We start from the raw sequence: 25,067 nt of genomic DNA, 5'->3' as shown, positions 1-25,067 counted from the left end.
GCGACAGACAGAGACAGAGACATAGAGAGCGACAGACACAGACAGAGACAGAGAGAGCGAGAGACAGAGACATAGAGAGCGACAGACAGAGACAGAGAGAGAGCGACAGACAGAAATAGAGACAGAGAGAGCGACAGACACAGACAGAGACAGAGACATAGAGAGCGACAGACAGAGACAGAGACAGAGAGATCAGAGACAGAGACAGAAGAGACAGAGACAGAGAGAGCGACAGACAGAGACAGAGACATAGAGAGCGACAGACACAGACAGAGACAGAGAGAGCGAGAGACAGAGACATAGAGAGCGACAGACAGAGACAGAGAGAGAGCGACAGACAGAAATAGAGACATAGAGAGCGACAGACAGAGAAAGAGACAGAGAGATCAAGAGACAGAGACAGAGAGAGCAACAGACAGAGACAGAGAGAGCAACAGACAGAGACAGAGAGAGCAACAGACAGAGACACAGAGAGAGAGAGCGAGAGACAGAGACAGAGAGAGCAACAGACAGAGACAGAGAGAGCAACGTAACAGAGAGAGAGAGAGAGAGAGAGAGAGAGAGAGAGAGAGAGAGAGAGACTGAGAGAGAGAGTGACAGACAGAGACAGAGAGAGCGACAGACAGAGACATAGGGAGCGACAGACAGAGAAAGAGAGAGAGAGTGACAGACAGAGACAGAGACAGAGAGAGCGACAGACAGAAACAGAGAGAGCGACAGAGACAGAGAGAGCAACAGACAGAGACAGAGACAGAGAGAGCGACAGACAGAGACAGAGAGAGCAACAGACTGAGACAGAGAGAGCGACAGACAGAGACAGAGAGAGTGACAGACAGAGACAGAGAGAGCGACAAACAGAGACAGAGACAGAGCGACAGACAGAGACAGAGAGAATGACAGACAGAGACAGAGAGAGTGACAGACAGAGACAGAGACAGAAAGAGCGACAGTCAGAGACAGAGACAGAGAGAGCGACAGACAGAGACAGAGAGAGCGACAAAGAGAGAGACAGAGAGAGCGATAAACAGAGACAGAGACAGAGAGAGCAACTGACAGAGACAGAGACAGAGAGAGCAACAGACAGAGACAGAGACAGAGAGAGCGACAGACAGAGACAGAGACAGAGAGAGCGACAAAGAGAGACAGAGAAAGAGAGAGCGACAGACAGAGACAGAGACAGAGCTAGAGAGAGCGACAGAGACAGAGAGAGCGACAGACAGAGACAGAGAGAGTGACAGACAGAGACAGAGAGAGAGCGACAAATAGAGACAGAGACATAGAGAGCAACAGACAGAGACAGAGACAGAGAGAGCGACAGACAGAGACAGAGAGAGCGACAGACAGAGAAAGAGAGAGAGAGCGACAGACAGAGACAGAGACAGAGAGAGCGACAGACAGAAACAGAGAGAGCGACAGAGACAGAGACAGAGAGAGCAACAGACAGAGAGAGAGACAGAGAGAGCGACAGACAAAGACAGAGAAAGCAACAGACAGAGACAGAGATAGAGGCAGAGAGAGTGACAGACAGAGACAGAGAGAGCGACAAACAGAGACAGAGACAGAGCGACAGACAGAGACAGAGAGAGTGAAAGACAGAGACAGAGACAGAAAGAGCGACAGTCAGAGACAGAGAGAGAGACAGAGAGAGCGACAAAGAGAGAGACAGAGAGAGCGATAAACAGAGACAGAGACAGAGAAAGCGACTAACAGAGACAGAGAGAGCAACAGACAGAGACAGAGACAGAGAGAGCGACAAAGAGAGACAGAGAAAGAGAGAGCGACAGACAGAGACAGAGACAGAGCTAGAGAGAGCGACAAACAGAGACAGAGAGAGCAACAGACAGAGACAGAGAGAGTGACAGACAGAGACAGAGAGAGAGCGACAAATAGAGACAGAGACATAGAGAGCGACAGACAGAGACAGAGACAGAGAGAGCGACAGACAGAGACAGAGAGAGCGACAGACAGACAGAGACATAGAGAGCGACAGACACAGACAGAGACAGAGAGAGCGACAGACAGAGACAGAGAGAGCGACAGACACAGACAGAGACAGAGAGAGCGACAGACACAGACAGAGACAGAGAGAGCGACAGACAGAGACAGAGAGAGCGACAGACAGAGACAGAGAGAGCGACAGACACAGACAGAGACAGAGAGAGCGACAGACACAGACAGAGAGAGCGACAGACACCGACAGAGAGAGAAATAGACACAGACAGAGACCGAGAGAGCAACAGACAGAGACAGAGACAGAGCGAGTTGGGAATGTATGCATACGGTGAGCAGAGTGGCTGGACATAAGCGTGGTCAAGAATGATCCCTTCCCTGGCCAGCCTGTCCACGTTAGGGGAGATAATGTCCGGATTGTTGAAGCCAATGTCGTTCCAGCCTGAAATAATAAGCAAAACAAAAACAATGCAATTAGAACCGTTGAATCCCGTTTTGGTGTCATGTTGTGCGTTTTCTTTTGAATATTCTTCCAGATTGTTTGATGCACTTGCGTCGTTTTGTAACTCATTTGTCTGCTTTAAGTTTTGTGTCCTGTTTATTCATCATCATCATCATCATCATCATCATCATCATCATCATCATCATCATCATCATCATCATCATCATCATCATCATCATCATCATCATCATCATCATCATCATCACTATCACTATCAGTAGTATCCCCACCACCACCACCGCCACATACAATGACACAACACAATATCAGCAACGACAACAGCAGATGAAAATCCATTATTATCATCGACAACAACACTCACCTAGATCGTCAGCGACGATGAAGACGATGTTTGGAGGCTTGCACAGCGTTACCGTGACGATGCTGGCGAGAACAAAAGCGACATCCACAGCTTTTTTACCCATGTTTCCGGCGATGGGTTTTCTGATGCTCTGAGAAACAAGGGAAAGTAAGCGTTCTTATTACACACGGCAAGTGCAAGATGAGTAAGTGATAGTTATGCGGAACCTGTCTCATGGCACACAAAAGAAAAAGAAGCATTGCAATGAACAAGCCACGTTCATCCTCAAAAAAAGGATGATCGCCGCAAGCTCATATAATCGTCATTCTCCAAGGCAACATAACTATCACTTACCAACACAATAATATACGGAAAAAAACACTTTTATTCCTAACTAGACGAAGTTATTAGATCTAGACTGGTTGTTATTGTTAGGAATACAAACGTTCTTACAGGGATGCCTTAAAAGAATACTTGAGGCACTGACACTGCTCACTTCTAATCTGTTGTAAAGGACGAAGCTGTGAGAGGGTGCAAGTTCCTCAAAAAAGTAGAGAACGGAATCCTACATAATTATGAAATGAAGCAAAACCCAAACAGATAGCCAGACACATGTATACAAACACGCGTACTTAGTATACACGTACGCAGGCAGGCAGGCACGCAGGCACACACGCACTTACACACACACACACACACACACACACACACACATACACACACACACGCACGCACACACACACCCACACACACACACATACACACACACACACACACACACACACACACACACACACACACACACACACACACACTAATTTTGACTAAATGTTTTAGCGTTGACTGGGAATCGAGACGAGGTGTGTGTGTGTGTGTGTGTTTGTGTGTGTGTGTGTGTGTGTGTGTGTTTGTGTGTGTGTGTGTGTGTGTGTGTGTCTGTGTAGAATGATTCCGAGAAAACTACTAGACCAATCTTCATGAAACTTTATATGAGACTTGAGAGTTCCTGGATATAATATCCCCGGATTTGTTTTCTTTTTTCGATAAATGTCTTTTATGACGTCATATCAGGCTTTTTGTGAAAGTTGAGGCGACACTGTCACGCCCTCATTATATTTAGTCAAGTTTTGACTAAATATTTTAACATCGAGGGGGAATCGAAACGAGGGTCGTGGTGTATGTGTGTGTGTGTGTGTGTGCGTGTGTGTGTGTGTGTGTGTGCGTGCGTGTGTGTGTGTATAGAGCGATTCAGACTAAACTACTGGACCGATCTTTATGAAATTTGACATGAGAGTTCCTGGGTATGAAATCCCCATAAGGTTTTTTTCATTTTTTTGATAAATGTCTTTGATGACGTCATATCCGGCTTTTCGTGAAAGTTGAGGCGGCACTGTCACGCCCTCAGTTTTCAACCAAATTGGTTCAAATTTTGGTCAAGTAATCTTCGACGAAGCCCGGACTTCGGTATTGCATTTCAGCTTGGTGGCTTAAAAATTAATTAATGACTTTGGTCATTAAAAATCTGAAAATTGTAAAAAAAAAAAAAAAATTTATAAAACGATCCAATTTACGTTTATCTTATTTTCCATCATTTGCTGATTCCAAAAACATATAAATATGTTATATTCGGATTAAAAACAAGCTCTGAAAATTAAATATATAAAAATTATTATCAAAATTAAATTGTCCAAATCAATTTAAAAACACTTTCATCTTATTCCTTGTCGGTTCCTGATTCCAAAACCATATAGATATGATATGTTTGGATTAAAAACACGCTCAGAAAGTTAAAACAAAGAGAGGTACAGAAAAGCGTGCTATCCTTCTTAGCGCAACTACTACCCCGCTCTTCTTGTCAATTTCACTGCCTTTGCCATGAGCGGTGGACTGACGATGCTACGAGTATACGGTCTTGCTGAAAAATGGCATTGCGTTCAGTTTCATTCTGTGAGTTCGACAGCTACTTGACTAAATATTGTATTTTCGCCTTACGCGACTTGTTCTTTCCTGTGGAGCGCTATGAGCTAATTTGTTATACTGGCTTGTCATTTTCAGCACGCTTATTTTGTGCACAAGCGCATGGCCGCGGGGGACTAAGCTATAACGGTTTAGTGAAAAAGGGAATGCTGTGAGTTAATTTCATTCTGTGAGTTCAACAGATTGACTAAATGTAGAAATTTCGCCTTACGCGACTTGTTCTTTCTTAAAGCTCCACTCCGCCTCACGGGAGGTTTACAGAACGATGACATGTTTCACTAAAACAGCAATACTAACCTTATGGGACACACTCACAATAGCATTCAACAACATTAAATGACACTTACATATCACTTTAATTGCTATTTAGCACGCGTAAACCACACACCAGTCTCGTGGTTTATTCAACCCCGAGACATCGGGGGCCCGTGTGATCCACTTTTTCATACATCATTTATTTAGTCGTTTGCGCTTTCAATCCTACTCTATATCCGCAAATGCATGTTATTGTGCACCTCTGAATCTAAAATACAATTCGAGCACAACTTTATAACAAGGGCGCTCATAGCGCCCAAGATCAAATGACTGGTAGTGATAAACAAAAACAGAGTGGCAGCATCTTCAAAGAAACTGTAGCGGTTCGAAAGATCGTCTGCTTTGGCAATGGTAAGATGCAACACATTTGATGTGATGGTCGCCTTGTCGCGGAAGTACGTTTGTATGCGAGCAATACTCAATCTACACAGGCACAGCAACAAACAGTATCACATGGTTAAAATCTCAGTCGACCAGCATTTAAAACAAGCCAAAATTGTATCGTTTTTGGTAGCCCACTTCCCCGTCATCAATTCAAAAGAGCTGCAAGTTACACACACCAGCCAACTCATTCACCCGGTTTGCTTGACATACATCCTTTCTAACTGTTAAAACTTCCAACTGTACTGACTTCGTTTTGATGATAAAAGAATTCTTTGGTGTTTTAACAATGTTTGTGTAACAAGCTGTCAATTCATTATTAAGATTTTAAAAGTTAGGTCCAGCGCCAAAACGTGGCTTTCGATTTGTTTTAATTTACTTCCTTTCTCACTGCACGAAATACATTATTTCAAAATGTCTCACTCTCAACAGATAGCAGTCAAGATGTTCCCGTTCGGTGAGAGTTCAAATAGAAGTATGTCTGTACTGTGTGTAAAGGCTCGGGGAGCTCAGTGTTTACGAGAGGCGGAGGGTGGCTTTAACCTCTTCCTCTCACTATCACTCTTCCCTTTCTCTGTGTGTGTGTGTGTGTGTGTGTGTGTGTGTGTGTGTGTGTGTGTGTGTGTGTGTCTCTCTCTCTCTCTCTCTCTCTCTCTCTCTCTCTCTCTCTCTCTCTCTCTCTCTCTCTCTCTCTCTCTCTCTCTCTCTCTCTCTCTCTCTCTCTCTCTCTCTCTCTCTCTCTCTGACCAGAAGAGAAACTCTACTCACAGTCACTTTTGATTTCACATCTGCTCCACAGCCTTTCCCTTAAAGCTATGAATGTATTTTTTGTTTAACAATTCAGCCTAAACAGTGTAAGCCAGACGCCGGTGAAAGATAAATCTTGGCCACTTGAACAACCTGACCTGGATAAATCAAGTCACCTCATGGTGCTATCGATATGCGTCGTAAGGTTATTGTATGTGTGCACCTTTCGTCTACCTACCTACCTATGAGCATTTTTAAATCCAAAAACAAAGAGACTGCCAACGTTCCAATTTTCAGAATCAAAAAACAAGAAAGGTAGGTTGTTGGAACGTTTGTTATTGACAAAAAACGCACTTAAAAGACCGTTGGGTCGATATATTTGTGAATGTAACGGGGTTTTTTCAATGACAAACGTTCCGACAACTTACCTTTCTAGTTTTTTTATTATGAACATTTTCATTTTTTTCTGAAGGGAGAGAATACGAATACGAAAAGAGAGAGAGAGAGAGAAAAGCCAGCTGATGGACTCCCAACAGCTCTGGAAGGTGCCCGGCCTGGAAGCCCTGCTCAAGGAAAACACCGTCTGTTCCTGGAAAGTGTGTGCAGAAGGAAATACGGCGAAAATACAACATTTAGTCAAGTAGCTGTCGAACTCACAGAATGAAACTGAACGCAATGCAATGTTTCAGCAAGACCGTAGCATCGTCAGTCCACCGCTCATGGCGAAGGCAGTGAAATTGACAAGAAGAGCGGGGTAGTAGTTGCGCTGAGAAGGATAGCACGCTTTTCTGTACCTCTCTTCGTTTTAACTTTCTGAGCGTGTTTTGAATCCAAACATATCATATCTATATGTTTTTGGAATCAGGAACCGACAAGGAATAAGATGAAAGTGTTTTTAAATTGATTTCGAAAAAAAAAATTTGATAATAATTTTTATATATTTAATTTTCAGAGCTTGTTTTTAATCCAAATATAACATATGTATATGTTTTTGGAATCAGCAAATGATGGAGAATAAGATGAACGTAAATTTGGATCGTTTTAGAAAAAAATATTTTTTTTTACAATTTTCAGATTTTTAATGACCAAAGTCATTAATTAATTTTTAAGCCACCAAGCTGAAATGCAATACCGAAGTCCGGGCTTCGTCGAAGACTACTTGATCAAAATTTCAACCAATTTGGTTGAAAAATGAGAGCGTGACAGTGCCGCCTCAACTTTCACGAAAAGCCGGATATGACGTCATCAAAGACATTTATCAAAAAAAGGAAAAAAACGTTCGGGGATATCATACCCAGGAACTCTCATGTCAAATTTCATAAAGATCGGTCCAGTAGTTTGGTCTGAATCGCTCTACACGCACGCACGCACGCACACACGCACGCACACACATACACCACGACCCTCGTTTCGATTCCCCCTCGATGTTAAAACATTTAGTCAAAACTTGACTAAATGTAAAAACTACAGTTGTCCTGCGACTTGTGTCAGCCTCTGACTCGGACCGGCCAGCCATGACTCAACATTTTCGTCGAAAACCACCAAGCCAGCTTCAGCGCGACAGAATGCGAGCCGAAGAAAGGAAGAGAAAGAAAGAAGAAGAAACCCGTGTTGAAACATTGAAGGCAAGTCATGATATTTCGTCGCTGATTAATCCTCCTACTCTTGTTTCGATACCAGAAAAATCAACAACAACAGCTGGAATGTGAAAGTGACACAGAACACAGTGACAGTGACCCTTTTGCACGTGTCGCACGCACTGCTGACAACAAGTCCACTGAGCGTAATTACAATCGACAGGGTGAGGCTGACGCCGTGTGTTTGTCGCAACGCGCCACTGAGTCACGTGGTGTGTCTGTTTTGGATATCTGGGTATCAATTCCAAAGTCTCACACAAGAGAAGGTACACAAACACAGGATACATTAGAGAAAAAGGCATCTGACCTAGGTTACAGTCTGTCGGCCATAAAGAGTTGTGTGTCGGAACTGAAGGACCAATCAGCTGTGCGTGCAGTACAAAATGTGCACAGAAGCAACTCTTTTCGGAGGGTGGTTCGTGACAACACAGGGGACAGACAATCACTGTTGTGTGAAACGGATAATTTTGTGTTGGTCATCGATTGCAGCACTGACGAGAAAGTCCTGGCACGTACTGGACGATCAAGCAAGCCGCTCGCCAAATGCTTCTAGAAAAGCAGGAGTACCTCGACAAGCTTCAACATGGGTCACCCGTCGACAGGAGAAAATCTCCGAACTACGCTGCACGAAGTGTATCGATGTTGTGGGTGTGATTCGGGACTTTTGTTCTCATCTTGACATTTTGGAGAACGAACGGACAATACGAACACTGACGCGGAACTACCATGTCGGGAAAGGGATGGAAACTGTAAAATAAAGAATTGTCATTGTCATTGTCTCTCTCTCTCTCTCTCTCTCTCTCTCTCTCTCTCTCTCTCTCTCTCTCTCTCTCTCTCTCTCTCTCTCTTTTTATTTAATTTTTTACTTTTATGTTTATCTTTTGTAGTTGTTTTACGTTTTAATATATATGTAAGTATATAAGATTAGAGTAGTCCCTCTCTGGGCGAGGGCTGGTTAAAAAGAAGCTCGTTTATATTGTTTATGCCACAACCCTCGTAAAATAAAATTTGATTTGATTTGATTTGATCTCTCTCTCTCTCTCTCTCTCTCTCTCTCTCTCTCTCTCTCTCTCTCTCTCTCTCTCTCTCTCTCTCTCTCTCTCTCTCTCTCTCTCTCTCTGTCTTTCTTATCTATCGCACCCCCCCCCAAAAAAAAAACCCAAAAAAACCCAAAAAAAAACCAAAAAAGTCGCGTGAAGCGGTGTAAATATAAAACAAAAGAAGCTCATAGAACGTGTCAAAGGTGCACAGATACATTAACCTTAGGACAACACTTATCGATATCAACATGTGAGGTGATGTGATTCGATTTATCCAGCTAGGTCAGGTAATTCAAGTAGCAAATGTTTATCTTTCCCCGGCGTCTGGCTTGCAATGTTTAGACTGTGTTGTGAAACGTTTATAACATTCATAACTTTAAGGGGAAGGCTGGGGCAATCACAAGTGTCTGTGAGTAGCGTTTATGTTATGGTCAGAGAGAGAGAGAGAGAGAGAGAGAGAGAGAGAGAGAGACAGAGAGAGAGAGAGGGAGAGACAGAGAGAGAGAAAGAGAGAGAGAGGGAGAGAGAGAGAGGGAGAGACACAGAGAGAGAGAGAGAGAGGGAGAGACATAGAGAGACAGAGACAGAGATAAAGAGAGAGAGAGAGAGACAGAGAGAGGGAGAGACAGAGAGAGAGAAAGAGAGAGAGAGGGAGAGAGAGAGAGAGAGAGACAGAGAGAGAGAGAGGGAGAGACATAGAGAGACAGAGACAGAGATAAAGAGAGAGAGAGAAGACAGTGACAGAGAGGACAACATCATCTATTAACTTACCAAAAGATCCTTCCACACGCTGTCGCAAAATACACCCGTGCCACAGCATCAGAGATAAGTGTGTGAGAGAGAGAGAGGAAGAGAGAGAGAGAGAGAGAGAGAGAGAGAGAGAGAGAGAGGCTGGGAGAGAGATGATGATGATGATGGAACTTTATTTTTCAAGGATAAAGCTTGCACCAATCATCCTTTTTTTGAGGAAGGAAGTGCCTTGTTCTTTGCAATGTGTCTTATTCTTTCAGGTTCCAGGATGTTGGTTTCTCACAACTCTCACTTACTCTTCTTGCACATGCCGTGTGTAATAAGAACGCTTACTTTCCCTTGTTTCTCAGAGCATCAGAAACCCCATCGCCTGAAACATGGGTAAGAAAGCTGTGGATGTCGCTGTTATTCTCGCCAGCATCGTCACGGTAACGCTGTGCAAGCCTCCAAACATCGTCTTCATCGTCGTTGACGATCTAGGTGAGTGTTGTGTCGATGATAATAATGGATTTTCATCTTCTGTTGTTGCTAATATTTGTGTTGTGTCGTTGTATGTGGCGGCGGTGGTGGTGGAGATAATGATGATGATGATGATGATGATGATGATGATGATGATGATGATGATGATGATGATGATGATGATGATGATGATGATGATGATGATGATGATGCATAAACAGGACACAAAACTTAAAGCAGACAAATGAGTTACAAAACGACGCAAGTGCATCAAACAATCATTAAGCATATTCCAAAGAAGACGCACAACACGACACCAATATGGGATTCAACGGGTCTAAGTGCTTATTTTGTTCTTTCAGGCTGGAACGACATTGGCTTCAACAATCCGGACATTATCTCCCCTAACGTGGACAGGCTGGCCAGGGAAGGGATCATTCTTGACCACGCTTATGTCCAGCCACTCTGCTCACCGTATACATACATTCCCAACTCGCTCTGTCTCTGTCTCTGTCTGTGTCTGTCGCTCTCACTGTCTCTGTCTCTGTCTCTGTCTGTCGCTCTCTCTGTCTGTGTCTGTGTCTGTTGCTCTCTCTGTCTGTGTCTGTGTCTGTCGCTCTCTCTGTCTCTGTCTGTGTCTGTTGCTCTCTCTGTCTGTGTCTGTGTCTGTCGCTCTTTCTGTCTCTGTCTGTGTCTGTGTCTGTTGCTCTCTCTGTCTCTGTTTCTGTCTGTCGCTCTCTCTGTCTCTGTCTCTGTCTGACGCTCTTTCTGTCTCTGTCTGTGTCTGTTGCTCTCTCTGTCTCTATCTGTGACCGGCACGGTTGGCCTAGTGGTAAGGCGTTCGCCCCGTGATCGGGAGGTCGTGGGTTCGAACCCCGGCCGGGTCATACATAAGACTTTAAAATTGGCAATCTAGTGGCTGCTCCGCCTGGCGTCTGGCATTATGGGGTTAGTGCTAGGACTGGTTGGTCCGGTGTCAGAATAATGTGACTGGGTGAGACATGAAGCCTGTGCTGCGACTTCTGTCTTGTGTGTGGCGCACGTTAAATGTCAAAGCAGCACCGCCCTGATATGGCCCTTCGTGGTCGGCTGGGCGTTAAACAAACAAACAAACAAACTCTGTCTGTGTCTGTTGCTCTCTCTGTCTCTGTCTCTGTCTGTCGCTCTCTCTGTATTTGTCTCTGTCTGTCGCTCTCTCTGTCTCTGTCTGTCGCTCTCTCTGTCTCTGTCTCTGTCTGTCGCTCTCTCTGTCTCTGTCTCTGTCTGTCGCTCTCTCTGTCTCTGTCTGTCGCTCTCTCTGTCTCTGTCTCTGTCTGTCGCTCTCTCTCTGTCTCTGTCTCTGTCTGTCGCTCTCTCTGTCTGTTTCTGTTTGTCGCTCTCTCTGTCTCTGTCTCTGTCTGTCGCTCTCTCTCTCTCTGTCTTTCGCTTACATATAATTTTATAAAGCTCTACGAGCTCGCACTGGAAAATGTCCAGTTGAACGTTGTATGAACACATGTTTGCTATTTCTGCTTGGTTTAACACATTGTTATTTTGTATAAATAATGTGTCACCAGTCTTGTCATAGGCTGGAGGTCTAGTATAAAATCTCCGACTTCCCAATTCGCAACCCGAACATGCAGTCTGTGACATAGTAGTGTTCGTATTTCACAGGTCCAGATCTTCATTCATGACTGGCTACTACCCCTACCGGACCGGACTGCAGGTATTTACTGTGTCTTTGAATTCTTCTGGTGCACAGTTAGAAATCCGGACAACCATTTAAACAATCTACTGAGCAACTAGCTACAGGCTCACAACACAACAAAGCATCTGATACACAGGGGAGTCCATCTTTAGATTTCTGACTCGCAGGATATCGAACACGGTCATCCAATTTGCAATTTTTATCCTGCTATCCAAGACCTCTGAATGTCCCGCCTGATAAATTACAATACAATTTGTGAAAGCAAAACTTGTGGTGCAAAATGAAAATTTGTCGCTTTGTACAGACGACTCTCAGGCCTAGTTAATGAGTGGGAGGGGCTTTCCAAAGGGAGCAGCCCGGGGTCGGAGGGCTGGCCAAGCGGGGTACTGGGGGTCACTGGGGGAACATTAGGCTTCTTCTTCTTCTTCTTCTTCTTCTTCTTCTTCTTCTTCTTCTTCTTCTTCTTCTTCTTCTTCTTCTTCTTCTTCTTCTTCTTCTTCTTCTTCTTCTTCTTCTTCTTCTTCTTCTTCTTCTTCTTCTTCTTCTTCTTCTTCTTCTTCTTCTTCTTCTTCACCAGGCGGGGGCGGCCGGGATTTGAACTCACGACCTTCCGATTAGGAGGCCGATGTCTTATCCACTTGGCCACTGTGCCCGTCATTAGGCTTAAACATGAGAAAGAAGGTCGATTTCCCGGGTAAAGGGAGGTGATGGCTTCCGGAAGCCAAGCTCCCACCCCGCCCCTCACATCCAACCTTGACACTGTAGATGCTCTACCCGACCCTCCACCTCCCACAAAGCAGCTAAGCAAACAAGCAAGCAAACAACCAACCAAGTAACCAGCCAAACACGCCACAAAACAACCAAACAAGCAAGTAAACAACCAACCAAGTCACCAGCCAAACACGCCACAAAACAACCAAACAAGCAAGTAAACAACCAACCAAGTCACCAGCCAAACATGCTACAAAACAACCAAACAAGCAACAGAGCAAGCAAAGAACCCAGCGACAAAATAACCAACACACCAACCAAACAAGAGGCCAAACAAGGAAGCAACCAACACACCAAAGCATCCATCCCCCTTTAAGTGTACCTAATGGCAGTATGATCTTTTTTCAGCACCTGGTAATCTTGCCCCAGCAACCGGTGTGTGCTCCCCTTACCAAGAGTTTTCTGCCCCAAGAAATGAAGAATCTGGGTTATGCTACTCACATGGTCGGAAAGTGAGTATACTCTGATGTTTCTGACTGTCTTTTCTTCTGTCCTCGTTCTGTCCTTTTTCTTTATTTTTTTCTGTCTGTCTGTACGTCTGTCTATCTTTTTTCTTTCATCTTTTTTTCTCTATCCGTCAGGACACAACTTCCCCTCCCCCTCTCTTTCTCTCTCTCTCTCTCTCTCTCTCTCTCTCTCTCTCTCTCTCTCTCTCTCTCTCTCTCTCTCTCTCTCTCTCTCTCTCTCTCTCTCTCTCTCTCTCTCAGTCCATCCTGTCTTTCTGTCTGCGTATCTTTCATTCTGTAATCTTTTTATTTACTCGGCTTTTAGTCCTTGTTTGATTCCTCTCTTTCTGATTAAATGAATACAAACATTATCCCACAAAAATATGAAAACAGTCCACAACTAGATGCTCTATATATATATCATTCATTTTGAACATGAGCACTCTATCTCTTTTAGATCTCTAAAGTCGCCATATCCTGGATATCTCAAGTCTAAGATTGGTATCGAGGTTAATTGACTTCAAAGATGTGAAGCAGCAACAGCATGTTACCGGCTGTGTATCTTTGTCACACAGGTGGCACCTTGGGTTCTGCAACTGGAATTGCACGCCGACTTTCCGAGGGTTTGACTCTTTTCTAGGATATTACAACGCTCAGGAGGACTATTACATCAGAACCTTTGGCAAGTTTGTGTTCACTCACCCTTTTGTATTCGGGGCTGGGTAAACAGTTGGAGCATTGTTTATCAGCACACACAAAAACATCTAACTTATCGTACATACAAACGTCTGCTGTCAACAAAGCAACGAACACACATAGTTTATTATCTCAATTTGATAACTAAGTGTGGTGGTTAGACAATTGAAAACAATGAACACAGAGTGACGTTTTAAAACAATTCGAAATTAGTGTATTTTATGCAGCTCCATTTCGTAAGAGGCATAGACAATTAAATAAGTTTTCAGCTCCTCCGTGTGAATACGAATAAACTTTATTGTCATGAAACGTAGTGTTTATAAGACACGGGAAGATAAAGAACAAAATGATTTCATTGTTTCTTTTTTTGGAAGCAATTATATACAAATTCTCCCAATTTAGTTTGTACATTGTCTACTTGCAAAAGTTGACTTGGTATATCATATAAATACATAGGTTGATTAATTTCATTCATGAAAGATTTTCAAAATTGGTTGTTTTCTATGCAATTATCCAGAAAATAATGTTGTTTTCCTAGGTGTATTGCTGTATCTACCAGTTTCAATTTTCAGGTCGTGGGTACTTATTCTTAGTTTACACAGTGACTGTTTATATGTGACCCTCCACCACGGAATGAATCGCATGTCACCTTTGCATGATTTTTATATTTTCATATATTTTAACGAGGTTTTTTTTTAATGTTTTTTATGTCAGTGGTGAAAACCGTTTTAGAAAAGAGCGAAATCTTTTCGAGTAAAAAGTCTGTGACAAAGGTGACCCTCACACTGATACCTGACACCCCCGGACGTATTTTAAGCCTAGCGCAGAACCGCGCGAAGTGACATCCGACTCATTCCGTGGTTTAGGGTCACATAATAATGTTCTTTGTTTTATTCATAAAATTAATGGTTCATTTTTGTAATTTGTTACTATTCTTTGATAAAAAAAAAAAAAGTTAACTTAGGTGAACTACTTATTTGACCTTTCCAGAATTGTATATATTAGAGTTCCAATTTTTGACATATATAACGTATTTTAACCTTTTCAAATTAAAAGCAAACTGATTTTTCCACACAATCTGTTTGTTTGTTCGTTCATGGGCTGAAACTCGCACGGCTTTTACGTGTATGACCGTTTTTACCCCGCCATTTAGGCAGCCATACGCCGCCTTTGGAGGAAGCATGCTGGCTATTTTCCTGTTTCTATAACCCACCGAACTCTAACATGGATTACATGATCTTTTTCGTGCGCACTTGGTCTTGTGCTTGCGTGTGTACACACGGGGGTGTTCGGACACCGAGGAGAGTCTGCACACAAAGTTGACTCTGAGAAATAAATCTCTCGCCGAACGTGGGGACGAACTCACGCTGACAGCGGCCAACTGGATACAACTCCAGCGCGCTACCGACTGAGCTACATCCCCGCCCTTTTTTCCACACAATGACTTGTAACACATTTTTTTTACAAATGATATCACTGCCTTTGTTGTACATAATATTATATACTTTACTCAGATGAGGTGTTTTTGGAAGATTCAAAATGTGTGGCCAGTAGGTAATGATATTACATATTATGTTGATGCTAACTGGGAATCTTCATAATTCTCCTGGTACTGGTACTACCATAGCTTTCTTATGTACCCCGAGAATCTGTTTACAGAATTTTGAATGAACTTTTTCATGGTGTGTGTGTGTGTTTGTTTGTTTGTTTGTGTGTGTGTGTGTATGTGTGTGTGTGTGTGTGAGTGTGTGTGTGTGTGTGTGTGTATGTGTGAGTGTGTGTGTGTGAGTGTGTGTGAGTGTGTGTGAGTGTGTGTGCGTGCGTGCGTGAGTGGGTGCGTACTTGCCTGCGTGCCTGAGTGCTTGTGTACGTGCGTGCTTGTGTGTGTACGTGCGTGCGTGAGTGAGTGACTCTTAAACGACCAGGATAAGAAATGAATTTTACAATAAATGCGTGTTTTTAAAACTGAAATCGAAACGAAGAAATGCAGCTCATCGTGAACTTGAAGGCGAAGAGTCCAACCTTTCTAGTAAGTGGTCAATCACAATTGGCGATTTAAGCGGCGGTTACATTTGCCTTGCGTTACGCGTCATTATGAGTTATTTTTAATATGCTGACTGTTAGCAAATGATAACAGACATGTCGAGAAAAAAGATATCAAACATGAGCCTTTTAGGCGAATGCTGATATTGTTTGTGAGACATGTCTGTTATCATTTGCTAACAGTCAGCATATTAGAAATAACGGTTTTATTACCGTTTAATTCGACCAAAAGAAATTTCGAAGCGACCCCGCGAATTAGACAGAACAGCCGCAATGGGAACTGGAGCGCTCCTACCTGATTATGCCTGTCAGTCAAAGAATTCTCGTGACCTGGGTCAGCCAATCAGAGTAACACACCTTACGTGATGAACATTCACAGGTCAAATGCGTTTGACACACAACAAACCATGTTGAACATGCGTTTCGGTTGCTTCGCTTTTTTGAGTCACTTGAGAAAATGTGACTCTATGTAATCGGTCAGTGTTAGTCTGTCCGGCCGGCCGTCCGGCCGGCCGGCCGTCCGTAGACACCACCTTAACGTTGGACTTTTCTCGGAAACTATCAAAGCGATCGGGCTCATATTTTGTTTAGTCGTGACCTCCAATGACCTCTACACTTTAACGATGGTTTCGTTGACCTTTGACCTTTTTCAAGGTCACAGGTCAGCGTCAAAGGAAAAATTAGACATTTTATATCTTTGACAAAGTTCATCGGATGTGATTGAAACTTTGTAGGATTATTCTTTACATCAAAGTATTTACATCTGTAGCCTTTTACGAACGTTATCAGAAAAACAAGGGAGATAACTAGCCTTTTCTGTTCGGCAACACACAACTTAACGTTGGGCTTTTCTCGGAAACTATAAAAGTGACCGGGCTCAAATTTTATGTGAACGTGACTCATTGTGTTGTGAATAGCAATTTCTTCCTGTCCATCTGATGCCTCATATAATATTCAGAACTGCGAAAGTGACTCGATCGAGCGTTTGCTCTTCTTGTCTTGTTGAACAGAGAGCGACAGATTTAGAACCGACTCCAGACGGATGGGAAATGACGTAAAGATACATTTGACGTAAAGCGAGTGACCCAATTTCACTTGATTTTCCGAACTTTGATCATGTAGATTTCAAGTGAGCGAGTCGGCATTGCACACTCAGAGGATGGGCGGTGCCTCGCTGTTCCGTAAAGCACCCACCGACAAAACTCGCTTTTCGGTATTTTTTTTTTTTTAGATAAAGAGAGTATTATCTGACAGCATTTGAAGTGTCATTCTTTAGATTAAATCACACTGATATTGCTGATTTAAATTTTTACTTTGTCTTGCTCATTTTTAGCTTCATAAACAAAAAGGGTCCCTGCCTGAACGTTATAACATTTAGAGGGTCACCTAGAATCCGTCCTGATTGGTCAAAAAGCCATATGGGGCACTGAATTGGTAATAAGGATTTCTTAGGTAGCGTCTTCTGCTTGGCCTTATGCTAATGCTTAAACCGTAAGGATCGCGATTGTTCTATACTCACATTGCTTACGTTCGACGCAAAAGGCGGGCGAGATGTGATTAATCAGTACTTGCGCTCTACAACAAATAATTATTGAGTCAAGCAATGCCTCAGCGCTTTAACATAAGTGTTGCCAGGCGTTAGGTAACACTACCTGTGCGGATATTTTGCGAAGTAAAAGTTATTTCACTGTTAGCGAAATGTATCTGTAACCGAATTCGCAGACCGTGAATACTACAACTGGCTTCTTCCTCTTGACTGTGAACATGTATTTTCAATCTGCTTTAATTTCTGTTCTTATTTTTATTTCAGAGTATTACTACGACTTTCGGGATAACCAGACGCTGAGCGTGAAACAGAATGGAACTTACTCAACAGTACGTTGACTCAACAGTTCATAGTTCAGTCTGTGCATACACTAATCAATACTTTTTACTCATTCATTCGAGGGCGCGTGAATCTGGCACTCAGATGTAACTTTGTTCGTTCTTTTGTTTGTTTGTTTGTTTATGTATGGTTCTCTCATTCATTCATTCATTCATTTAAATGGTCATGTGATCGATTTATTCAAAATATTTTAAGTCGTTTATATACAGAGCAATGATGACTAATATAATGTTGTCTATTGGAAAAGGACACAAACAATATTTATCAAGTTTGTCCAACTTCTAGACGGTATTAAGAATCTATAATGAATCGTTGATTGTCCGCGGACTTTACGAATCCAACAATGTTTCCTCTTCCATTGCAGTATGTTTTCCAAGAGCGCGTGCGTAACATCATCAATGCGCATGACACAAGCAAACCCCTCTTCCTGTATTTGCCTCTTCAGTCAGTCCACGAGCCGTTAGAGGTAAGTGAAGTGGGTTATTCTCCAGAGCTGTGTACCAGTCAAATCCATGTTACGAAGGAAATACGTTATTTGTATTTTTGACCAAAACTTATGATATTTGTGACCCTCCACCACGGAATGAGTCGCATGTCACCTTTGCATGATTTTCATATGTTTACATTTTCCTACAGATGTTTTTTATGCTCTATCCAGTGGTGAACACCGTTTTAGAAAAGAGCGAAAACGGTTTGAGTTATAAGCCTGTGAATAAGGTGACCCTCACACTGTTACCAGACACTCCCCGGACTTATATTAAGCCTAGCGCAGAACCGCGCGAGGTGACATGCGACTCATTTCGTGGTGGAGGGTCACATTTTACAAAGTCGAGAAAGTCAGTGTTTTTCCGAGACCGCGCCAGCTGTTGAAGTGAGCAATGACTGTCGAGATTTGTGTACAATAACAAATAATATTTATGTATCGATCGATTTTGGTTAGAATTCCTTTTATTTGTTACGTTTGAACGCACACGGACAGCAGCCTAAATATGAGTTGTCGAACTTTGACATCACATGTGTCATAGAAGGGAAAGCCGATGTTCAATCGATACATATTTCTTTATCTAATTGATAACATTTTAAACATACAAATTGATTTAATCAATAAATACTTGCTCCATATAACCCCCTGGCTTGCAGAGCAAGAATTATAAATGCGTACACATTTTGTTTGTCAACGTTGTTGAATGTTTGTGTCATTACTGTCACGTTAATTATGAAGATCAATTCTGTCGACAGGTACCTAAACACTACTACAACATGTATCCCAACATCCAGAATGAAGACAGGAGAATATTTTCAGGTATTGGTCTCACATGGGGAAGGGCAACATTATAGTATTTTGTAGAGAGAAAGAGAGAGGGGGGGGGGGGGAGAGAGAGAGTGAGAGAGAGAAAGAGAAAGGGACAGAGGGGGGGGGGGGGAGTGGAGAGAGAGAGCGATAGGGAGAAAGAGAGAGGGAGAGAGAGAGAGAGAGAGAGAGATGGATGGATGTTTTATTGTTCTAATCAAGAGAGAGAGAGAGTGAGAGAGAGAGAGAGCGAGAGAGAGAGAGCGAGAGAGAGAGAAAGAGAGAGAGAGAGCGGCGTGTGTCCATTTGCTAGTGTGTGTGTGTGTGTGTGTTTGTGTGTGTGTGTGTGTGTGTGTGTGTGTGTGTGTGTGTGTGTGTGTGTGTGTGTGTGTGTGTGTGTAATGTTATTTAATGCAATTTAGATTCTGATTTTAGAATCAACTTTAATCATTATTGATCCTACTTTCTTAGGGATGGTAACGGCCATGGATGACGTCATAGGAAATCTGACGTCATTTCTTACCCAACGTGACATGTACAACGACACACTATTTGTCTTCACTGCCGACGTAAGATCGTTCCTGTTAACACGCTTTTGTTCACCATTTTGTTTACCGTGTTTCTGTCAATACCAGAAATGTCAGCTCCCTATATTATCCTTGGGTAGGATAAAATGTGCCCATTATTTTGTTTTTTTACATAAAAAAGACACACGCAAAGATATTTCATTTTAGACAAAACAAATCAAACATTGCATGGTCAGTTTGTATAGTAAATTCATATGTCATGCAATTCAAGAGCAAAAGAGCAAGTCAAAGTATACATACATACATACGCTTTCCGATTTGTGAGTGTCGCATGTACCAGTCGTTGGCATCATCATTGTTTACACATCCAATAGAAATTGTAAAAGCCCAGAGCGAAAATTTAGCACAGAAAACATGTGCCTGCCAATGTGTTCATGAGTCTTAATTTTGATCCACAGAACGGCGGGTGGATTCAGTTCGGGGGGAACAACTACCCGCTACGGGGAGGAAAGTTCACCATCTGGGAGGGGGGTACCCGTGCCGTGTCCTTCGTCACGGGGCCAGGGTTGAAGGTCACAGGGACAAGATTTGAAGGGTCAGTTACTCTCCACCCACTCCCATTCCCTTTCCCCCTGTGCAATTGTACTCCATAGGAAGGACGGTTCTAATATGAACCTGAATTGCTTTTGCTATGATATATTTTATTGTGTTTGTTTGTTGGCTGTTTTTGTTTTTTTACTTTTTGAACCCCAGTATTTTAGTGCAGGTATACTAAATGAGAATGAATCTATATAATTGATATATATATATATATTGAACTAAACCCCCGCCCTGGAGGGGGAATCAGAGGGGGCGGGTGGGGAGAGAGAGAGAGAGAGAGAGAGAGACAGAGAGAGAGAGAGAGACAGAGAGACAGAGACAGAGACAGAGACAGAGAGAGAGAGAATCAAACACGAAAAACACGAATTAAATACGAGGTAGCAAATACAGAAATGAACAAATATAGATAGATTTGCTTTGTTCCAGTTATTTTAACGTTCATGTAATAGCAAATCTAACGGTAACAATATTCCTGTGGTTGACGAAGAAAGGCACTAGTTAACACAACTGTGTGTGCACGTGCAGACTCATGCATGCTGTGGACTGGATGCCAACCATCGTCGCGGCCGCTGGCGGTGAAATTAAAGGTACATGTAATTATGACAGTCTGACCTAGTGAACTGCATATTTCATCTGGCGGGGTATTTCCATCCTAATCTTCTGAAGTTTGACTGACTGACTGACTGGAGTACTAACTCGAACTTTACTGATCTGACAATGACACAAAAATGAATGTTGTTTTTAAAATCCTAAACAAATGAGGCAGAACGTTGTTTCAAGATCTGATAAAGTAAGGGAAGTAAGCGTGCATTACTCTATTGCACATGTCGTAAGCATTCAGAGCGCTTACTTCCCGTTCTTGTGGTTGCTGTTTTCAGACAAGGATATTGACGGCATCAACATGTGGGACGCCATCAGTACCGGAAGTGCGTCACCGAGGTCAGAGTTCATCTATAACCTGGATGACATGTTCCTCCCCGGTGAAGGTCACGCGGGAATCAGGTGAGTGAGTTAAGATAGAAGAGCTGTGTGTTATTATTCGTTTTTTTGGGACCAAAATATGGCATTTTACACAGTTCAAGACAGTCAGTGTTCCTCCGAGACCGCGCCAGACGTCGAGGTGAACAGTAACTGTCGAGAGTTGTGTAAAATGTAATCTTTTGACTAAACATACAAATTACAATAGACGAATTTCGGTAATAACTCCATCGGGTTTGTATAAGTTGTGGAAGATGTGATATTTTCCTGCAAAACCTCGTACAAACATTGGAGGGGCCATTCACAAGCGACAATTTTGTCGGAAACACATGCAACAACAATAACACCAATCCACCCATCACCATCATCAACAACAACTAAACCTAAAACAGCACCACCACCACCACCACCAATTACAACTACAACTGCATACCACAGCTGTATCAAACATTTTATTTACTACAGTCTTAACTTCACGTTTTTAAAATCAGTTAATTAATGGCTTCTATGACGTCATATCTGCCCTTTAATAAAAGCTGAGGCCGCACTGTGATGACTGCACTTTACAATCAAATTACTTGAATATTTTGTCAATCGTTGACTGGTCCAGATGCATTTTTCTGGTTTCGGCGGGCCAGAACTTACTTGTCTCGGGTTTTAGCGTCTTTTTTCGGGACGACAGATTGACTTAATGAATGATTGTAGTACAAGCTGATCGTAGGCTTCCGAGGCCTGTTCAGCGGCTGGTATCGTCTAACAATATGTCACTCCTTGTACATCACAGACAAGGCGACTACAAGCTGATCGTAGGCTTCCGAGGCCTGTTCAGCGGCTGGTATCGTCTAACAATATGTCACTCCTTGTACATCACAGACAAGGCGACTACAAGCTGATCGTAGGCTTCCGAGGCCTGTTCAGCGGCTGGTATTGTCTAACAATATGTCACTCCTTGTACATCACAGACAAGGCGACTACAAGCTGATCGTAGGCTTCCCAGGCCTGTACAGCGGCTGGTACCTCCCCAACCAGACGCAGGACCGCGTGGCCGGTCAGAAGGTTCTGGACGCTATCAACGCTTCGTACCAGCCTGGAGGTCGTCCTGTCCAGCCCTTCACCTTGGAGAACCCGCAGGGCTGGGACGATGAGCCTCACCTGTACAACCTGAAAGGTGGGTTTGGGTATGAGGCAGCTGACACAATGCGATAATTAAGTGCGATTATATCCCTTTGCGCGTTGCTGTCACATACCCGCTAGAACACTTCTTCTGAAGACTCCAGGGCCGAGGTGCACGAAGCGAAAATAGGTGCCACCCAAACGTACGGGAGAGGATAAACCGCGGAGTCTGATTCGTTGAGATCACAACAAATCTCAATGTGAACCAATACAACACCGCGGCTGGCTCCCACCCGGTAGGTAACTGTCTCGTGCACCTCAGCCTTGGTCGCATGGTAAGCTAGAACATGACCAAGATCAATCATAAGTAAACGGAGAGCGAATGCTTTTTCGAATGATTTTCAGAACTTGAATAAAGTGCAATGTCCCACTGTTAAAGGCACACCAAGGCATGGCAATAACAGATTATGTAAGCGCTCTTTTTTGGTTAGTAACAAATAACAACAGTAATGTGATACGATGATGCTCTCCATGACAAACATGCACTGGCTCCAATGTGGGATAAGACCATTCCTCCACATTGACAAACACGAAAAATCACCTCGACCGTTAGCGCAGCAACTGTCTCAATCTAACTAACATCGATCGATACATAACTGTTATTTGTATTGTTGACGAACACATGACATTTGACACATATCTCGACAGACATATTGTACACCCCGACCGCTAGCTTGGTCTCGTAGAACAACGACAGTCTCAGTCTTTGTAAAATGCCATATTTGGGCCGAAAATACCATTAACTGTGTGTGTGTGTGTGTGTGTGTGTGTGTGTGTGTGTGTGTGTGTGTGTGTGTGTGTGTGTGTGTGTGTGTGTGTGTGTGTGTGTGTGTGCTATTTTCCGTCTGCAGACGACCCCACAGAGCACAACAACCTTGCTGACCAGATGCCGGACTTGGTGGTCAAGCTAAAACAACGAATGGCAGAGTACAAACTGAAATACGTCCCTCCAAACTACCCCAAACACGATCCCAACTCCAACCCCACCAAATATGGCGGAGCCTGGACGCCCGGATGGTGCTGAGCTGATGACGTCATGCAAATGTGTCGTATATTTATTACGTCATTTTGCCTTTTGATGCTTGTTGTCTGATTCAGTGCACAAAACGTGGTAGGAATTTAATTGGGCACATTTTCGACATATAGCGTTTATTTAATGACCATTTTCTGTTACCATTAACAATTTTTTGTTTGTTTGTTTGCTTAACGCCCAGCCGACCACGAAGGGCCATATCAGGGCGGACCATTAACAATAACTGGGATTGTCAGGATAGAATATTGTTACTAGCCTATTAGATAATCACGGAGCAAATTATGCAATTATGGGGGTTGCGCACCCCCCCCCTATCCTAAACATGTACCTAACTTATTTAAAACATTTTTTATTATTGTTTATTTTACGACGAAAATAAAAAACGCACGCCTCCATAAAACAGTATCAGTATCTGATAGGTTTTAACAATCTGCATAGTTATTATCGCCATAGCTAAAAGTCCATCGAAGTACGCCAGCCAAATAATTTGATAAATTGTCTATTTGTGGACTTTAGACTATGACCATCTTCTTGCCAATAGATTAGTCTTTGATCAATTTTTAGCCATGAGGACATGATACAGTGACAGAAGTGCACACAGTGATCACACGATGACTGCGCTGACAGTTGAAGACAAAAGAACATTGTCTGCAAAATCGGTTCTCAGCTTCTTTTTTTCCCGTTTTTTTTTTTTTTACTGTGACAGGGGAGGCTACCGCTCCTTTCACAGCAGACTCTGCACACGAGTTGTTGGCCTTTAAGTCAACACCGGTGGATTGTGGATTCTGTTTGTGATGGGGTCTGGTGGTTTCCGATTGTCTGTATGTTCATGAAAACCTTCGGGTTTGCATAACAGTTTTTATAGGGCTAAGAAATTGGCCCTAACATTTTCAATCCTGTTTGATTGCACTTCGCCTCCCGAGGTGATCGTAGTGTTACGGCACTCGGTTACATTACATTTTGTTTCTCAGTTTTTTGTTTTTTATACCTAGCCCTTATTTGTCTATTTTGTTTCACATTTTAGGTTTAAATTGTTATCCGATTTGTTATTTCCTTGGTAAAAATCAAAATATGTGGAAAAAAATACATTAGATAAAATGGCTCAATCAAAATGTTATGACGTATTTATTTCTCTTGTGTGTGTGGTAATGTGTGATTGTGTGCGTGTGATTAATAAAGTGTGGGTGTATACGTGTGTGAGAGACACAAAGAGAGTCAGTGTGTGTTTGTATGTGTTCCGAGTTTGACAACACAGTGTTCCACTTCACACACCAATGCGTCCAACATGGAACAGATGCAGACAATTTTTATAATGATCAGTCTGATGAGTTGCGTGACTTTTATTTTATTTGATGTTGTTCGTTTATTTACTATTAGAGTCTAGTATGTGACAATATAATTAAAGAACGCTTCGCAATATCCTCTTTCTTTTTTTTTGGTCTGGCCCGGTTGTTTCTCCTTAACTGTTGCGGGTTTGGCGACTTTCCCCTATGTGCTATGTCTTTATATTCTTCTCCCAAAACTTTCATCCTCGACGGTTTTTCTCTGTTTCATATTTACCTCCCACGATGAGACAGAGACAGAGACAGAGAGAGACAGAGAGAGAGAGAGACAGAGAGAAATTGACGTTTACATTCTTGGCTAGCCTCGAGTGACCAAGACTCTTTCATCTGAACTTAGCAATGACGCCACGAACAGCATAATTATGACGCAGTGACAGACAGCGACAGTAGGGAGTCGTTATTATCATTGTATCAGATAAGGATACATTAGATAAGGACAGCAGTTAAAGACAGATTTCAGATAGGCTAAGGCGCCAACATGTGTGATTCGCACTGTAATTTGGGTTTTAACTCGCAAAAATATCTGTGATCAAGA

The 25,067-nt window shown here is 42.8% G+C and overlaps 2 protein-coding genes across 2 annotated transcripts in view; one reads left to right on the top strand and one right to left on the bottom strand.

Annotated features, from left to right (window-relative positions):
• The window catches only part of LOC138978561 (arylsulfatase B-like), a 17,425-nt gene extending 10,901 nt beyond the window's left edge, over positions 1 to 6,524 (bottom strand). Inside the window, exons 1-3 of the mRNA XM_070351305.1 lie at positions 6,195 to 6,524; positions 2,775 to 2,904; positions 2,281 to 2,392 (exon numbers count right to left, since the gene is read on the bottom strand). Coding sequence (XP_070207406.1) covers positions 2,281 to 2,392; positions 2,775 to 2,877 — 215 coding nt within the window. The 5' untranslated portion in view covers positions 2,878 to 2,904; positions 6,195 to 6,524. The remainder of the gene's footprint in view (positions 1 to 2,280; positions 2,393 to 2,774; positions 2,905 to 6,194) is intronic.
• A 3,201-nt stretch (positions 6,525 to 9,725) lies between these two features.
• On the top strand, positions 9,726 to 24,506 carry LOC138978552 (arylsulfatase B-like). The gene is made up of 14 exons (XM_070351298.1): positions 9,726 to 10,080; positions 10,422 to 10,533; positions 11,713 to 11,764; positions 12,866 to 12,969; positions 13,539 to 13,653; positions 17,515 to 17,577; positions 17,952 to 18,053; positions 18,827 to 18,890; positions 19,350 to 19,447; positions 19,864 to 20,000; positions 20,531 to 20,592; positions 20,884 to 21,007; positions 21,946 to 22,151; positions 23,008 to 24,506. Exons 1-14 carry the CDS (start codon positions 9,978 to 9,980, stop codon positions 23,178 to 23,180), a joined length of 1,515 nt encoding a protein of 504 aa, XP_070207399.1. The 5' UTR covers positions 9,726 to 9,977; the 3' UTR covers positions 23,181 to 24,506.
• Positions 24,507 to 25,067: the final 561 nt, after the last annotated feature.

The sequence above is a fragment of the Littorina saxatilis genome, linkage group LG10 (genome assembly GCF_037325665.1).
Source record: "Littorina saxatilis isolate snail1 linkage group LG10, US_GU_Lsax_2.0, whole genome shotgun sequence".
Taxonomy (NCBI): Eukaryota; Metazoa; Mollusca; class Gastropoda; order Littorinimorpha; family Littorinidae; genus Littorina; species Littorina saxatilis.
The sequence above is the reverse complement of the archived record's forward strand: the minus strand, read 5'-3'. Positions and strand labels throughout refer to the sequence as shown.

Excerpts from the sequence above, each read along its gene's own strand:
- LOC138978552 (XM_070351298.1), top strand. The coding sequence starts at position 9,978 with ATGGGTAAGAAAGCTGTGGATGTCGCTGTTATTCTCGCCAGCATCGTC. Across the intron at positions 18,054-18,826 it reads CAGTCCACGAGCCGTTAGAG|GTACCTAAACACTACTACAA; the intron begins GTAAGTGAAGTG and ends TTCTGTCGACAG. Across the intron at positions 21,008-21,945 it reads GAAGGTCACGCGGGAATCAG|ACAAGGCGACTACAAGCTGA; the intron begins GTGAGTGAGTTA and ends TGTACATCACAG.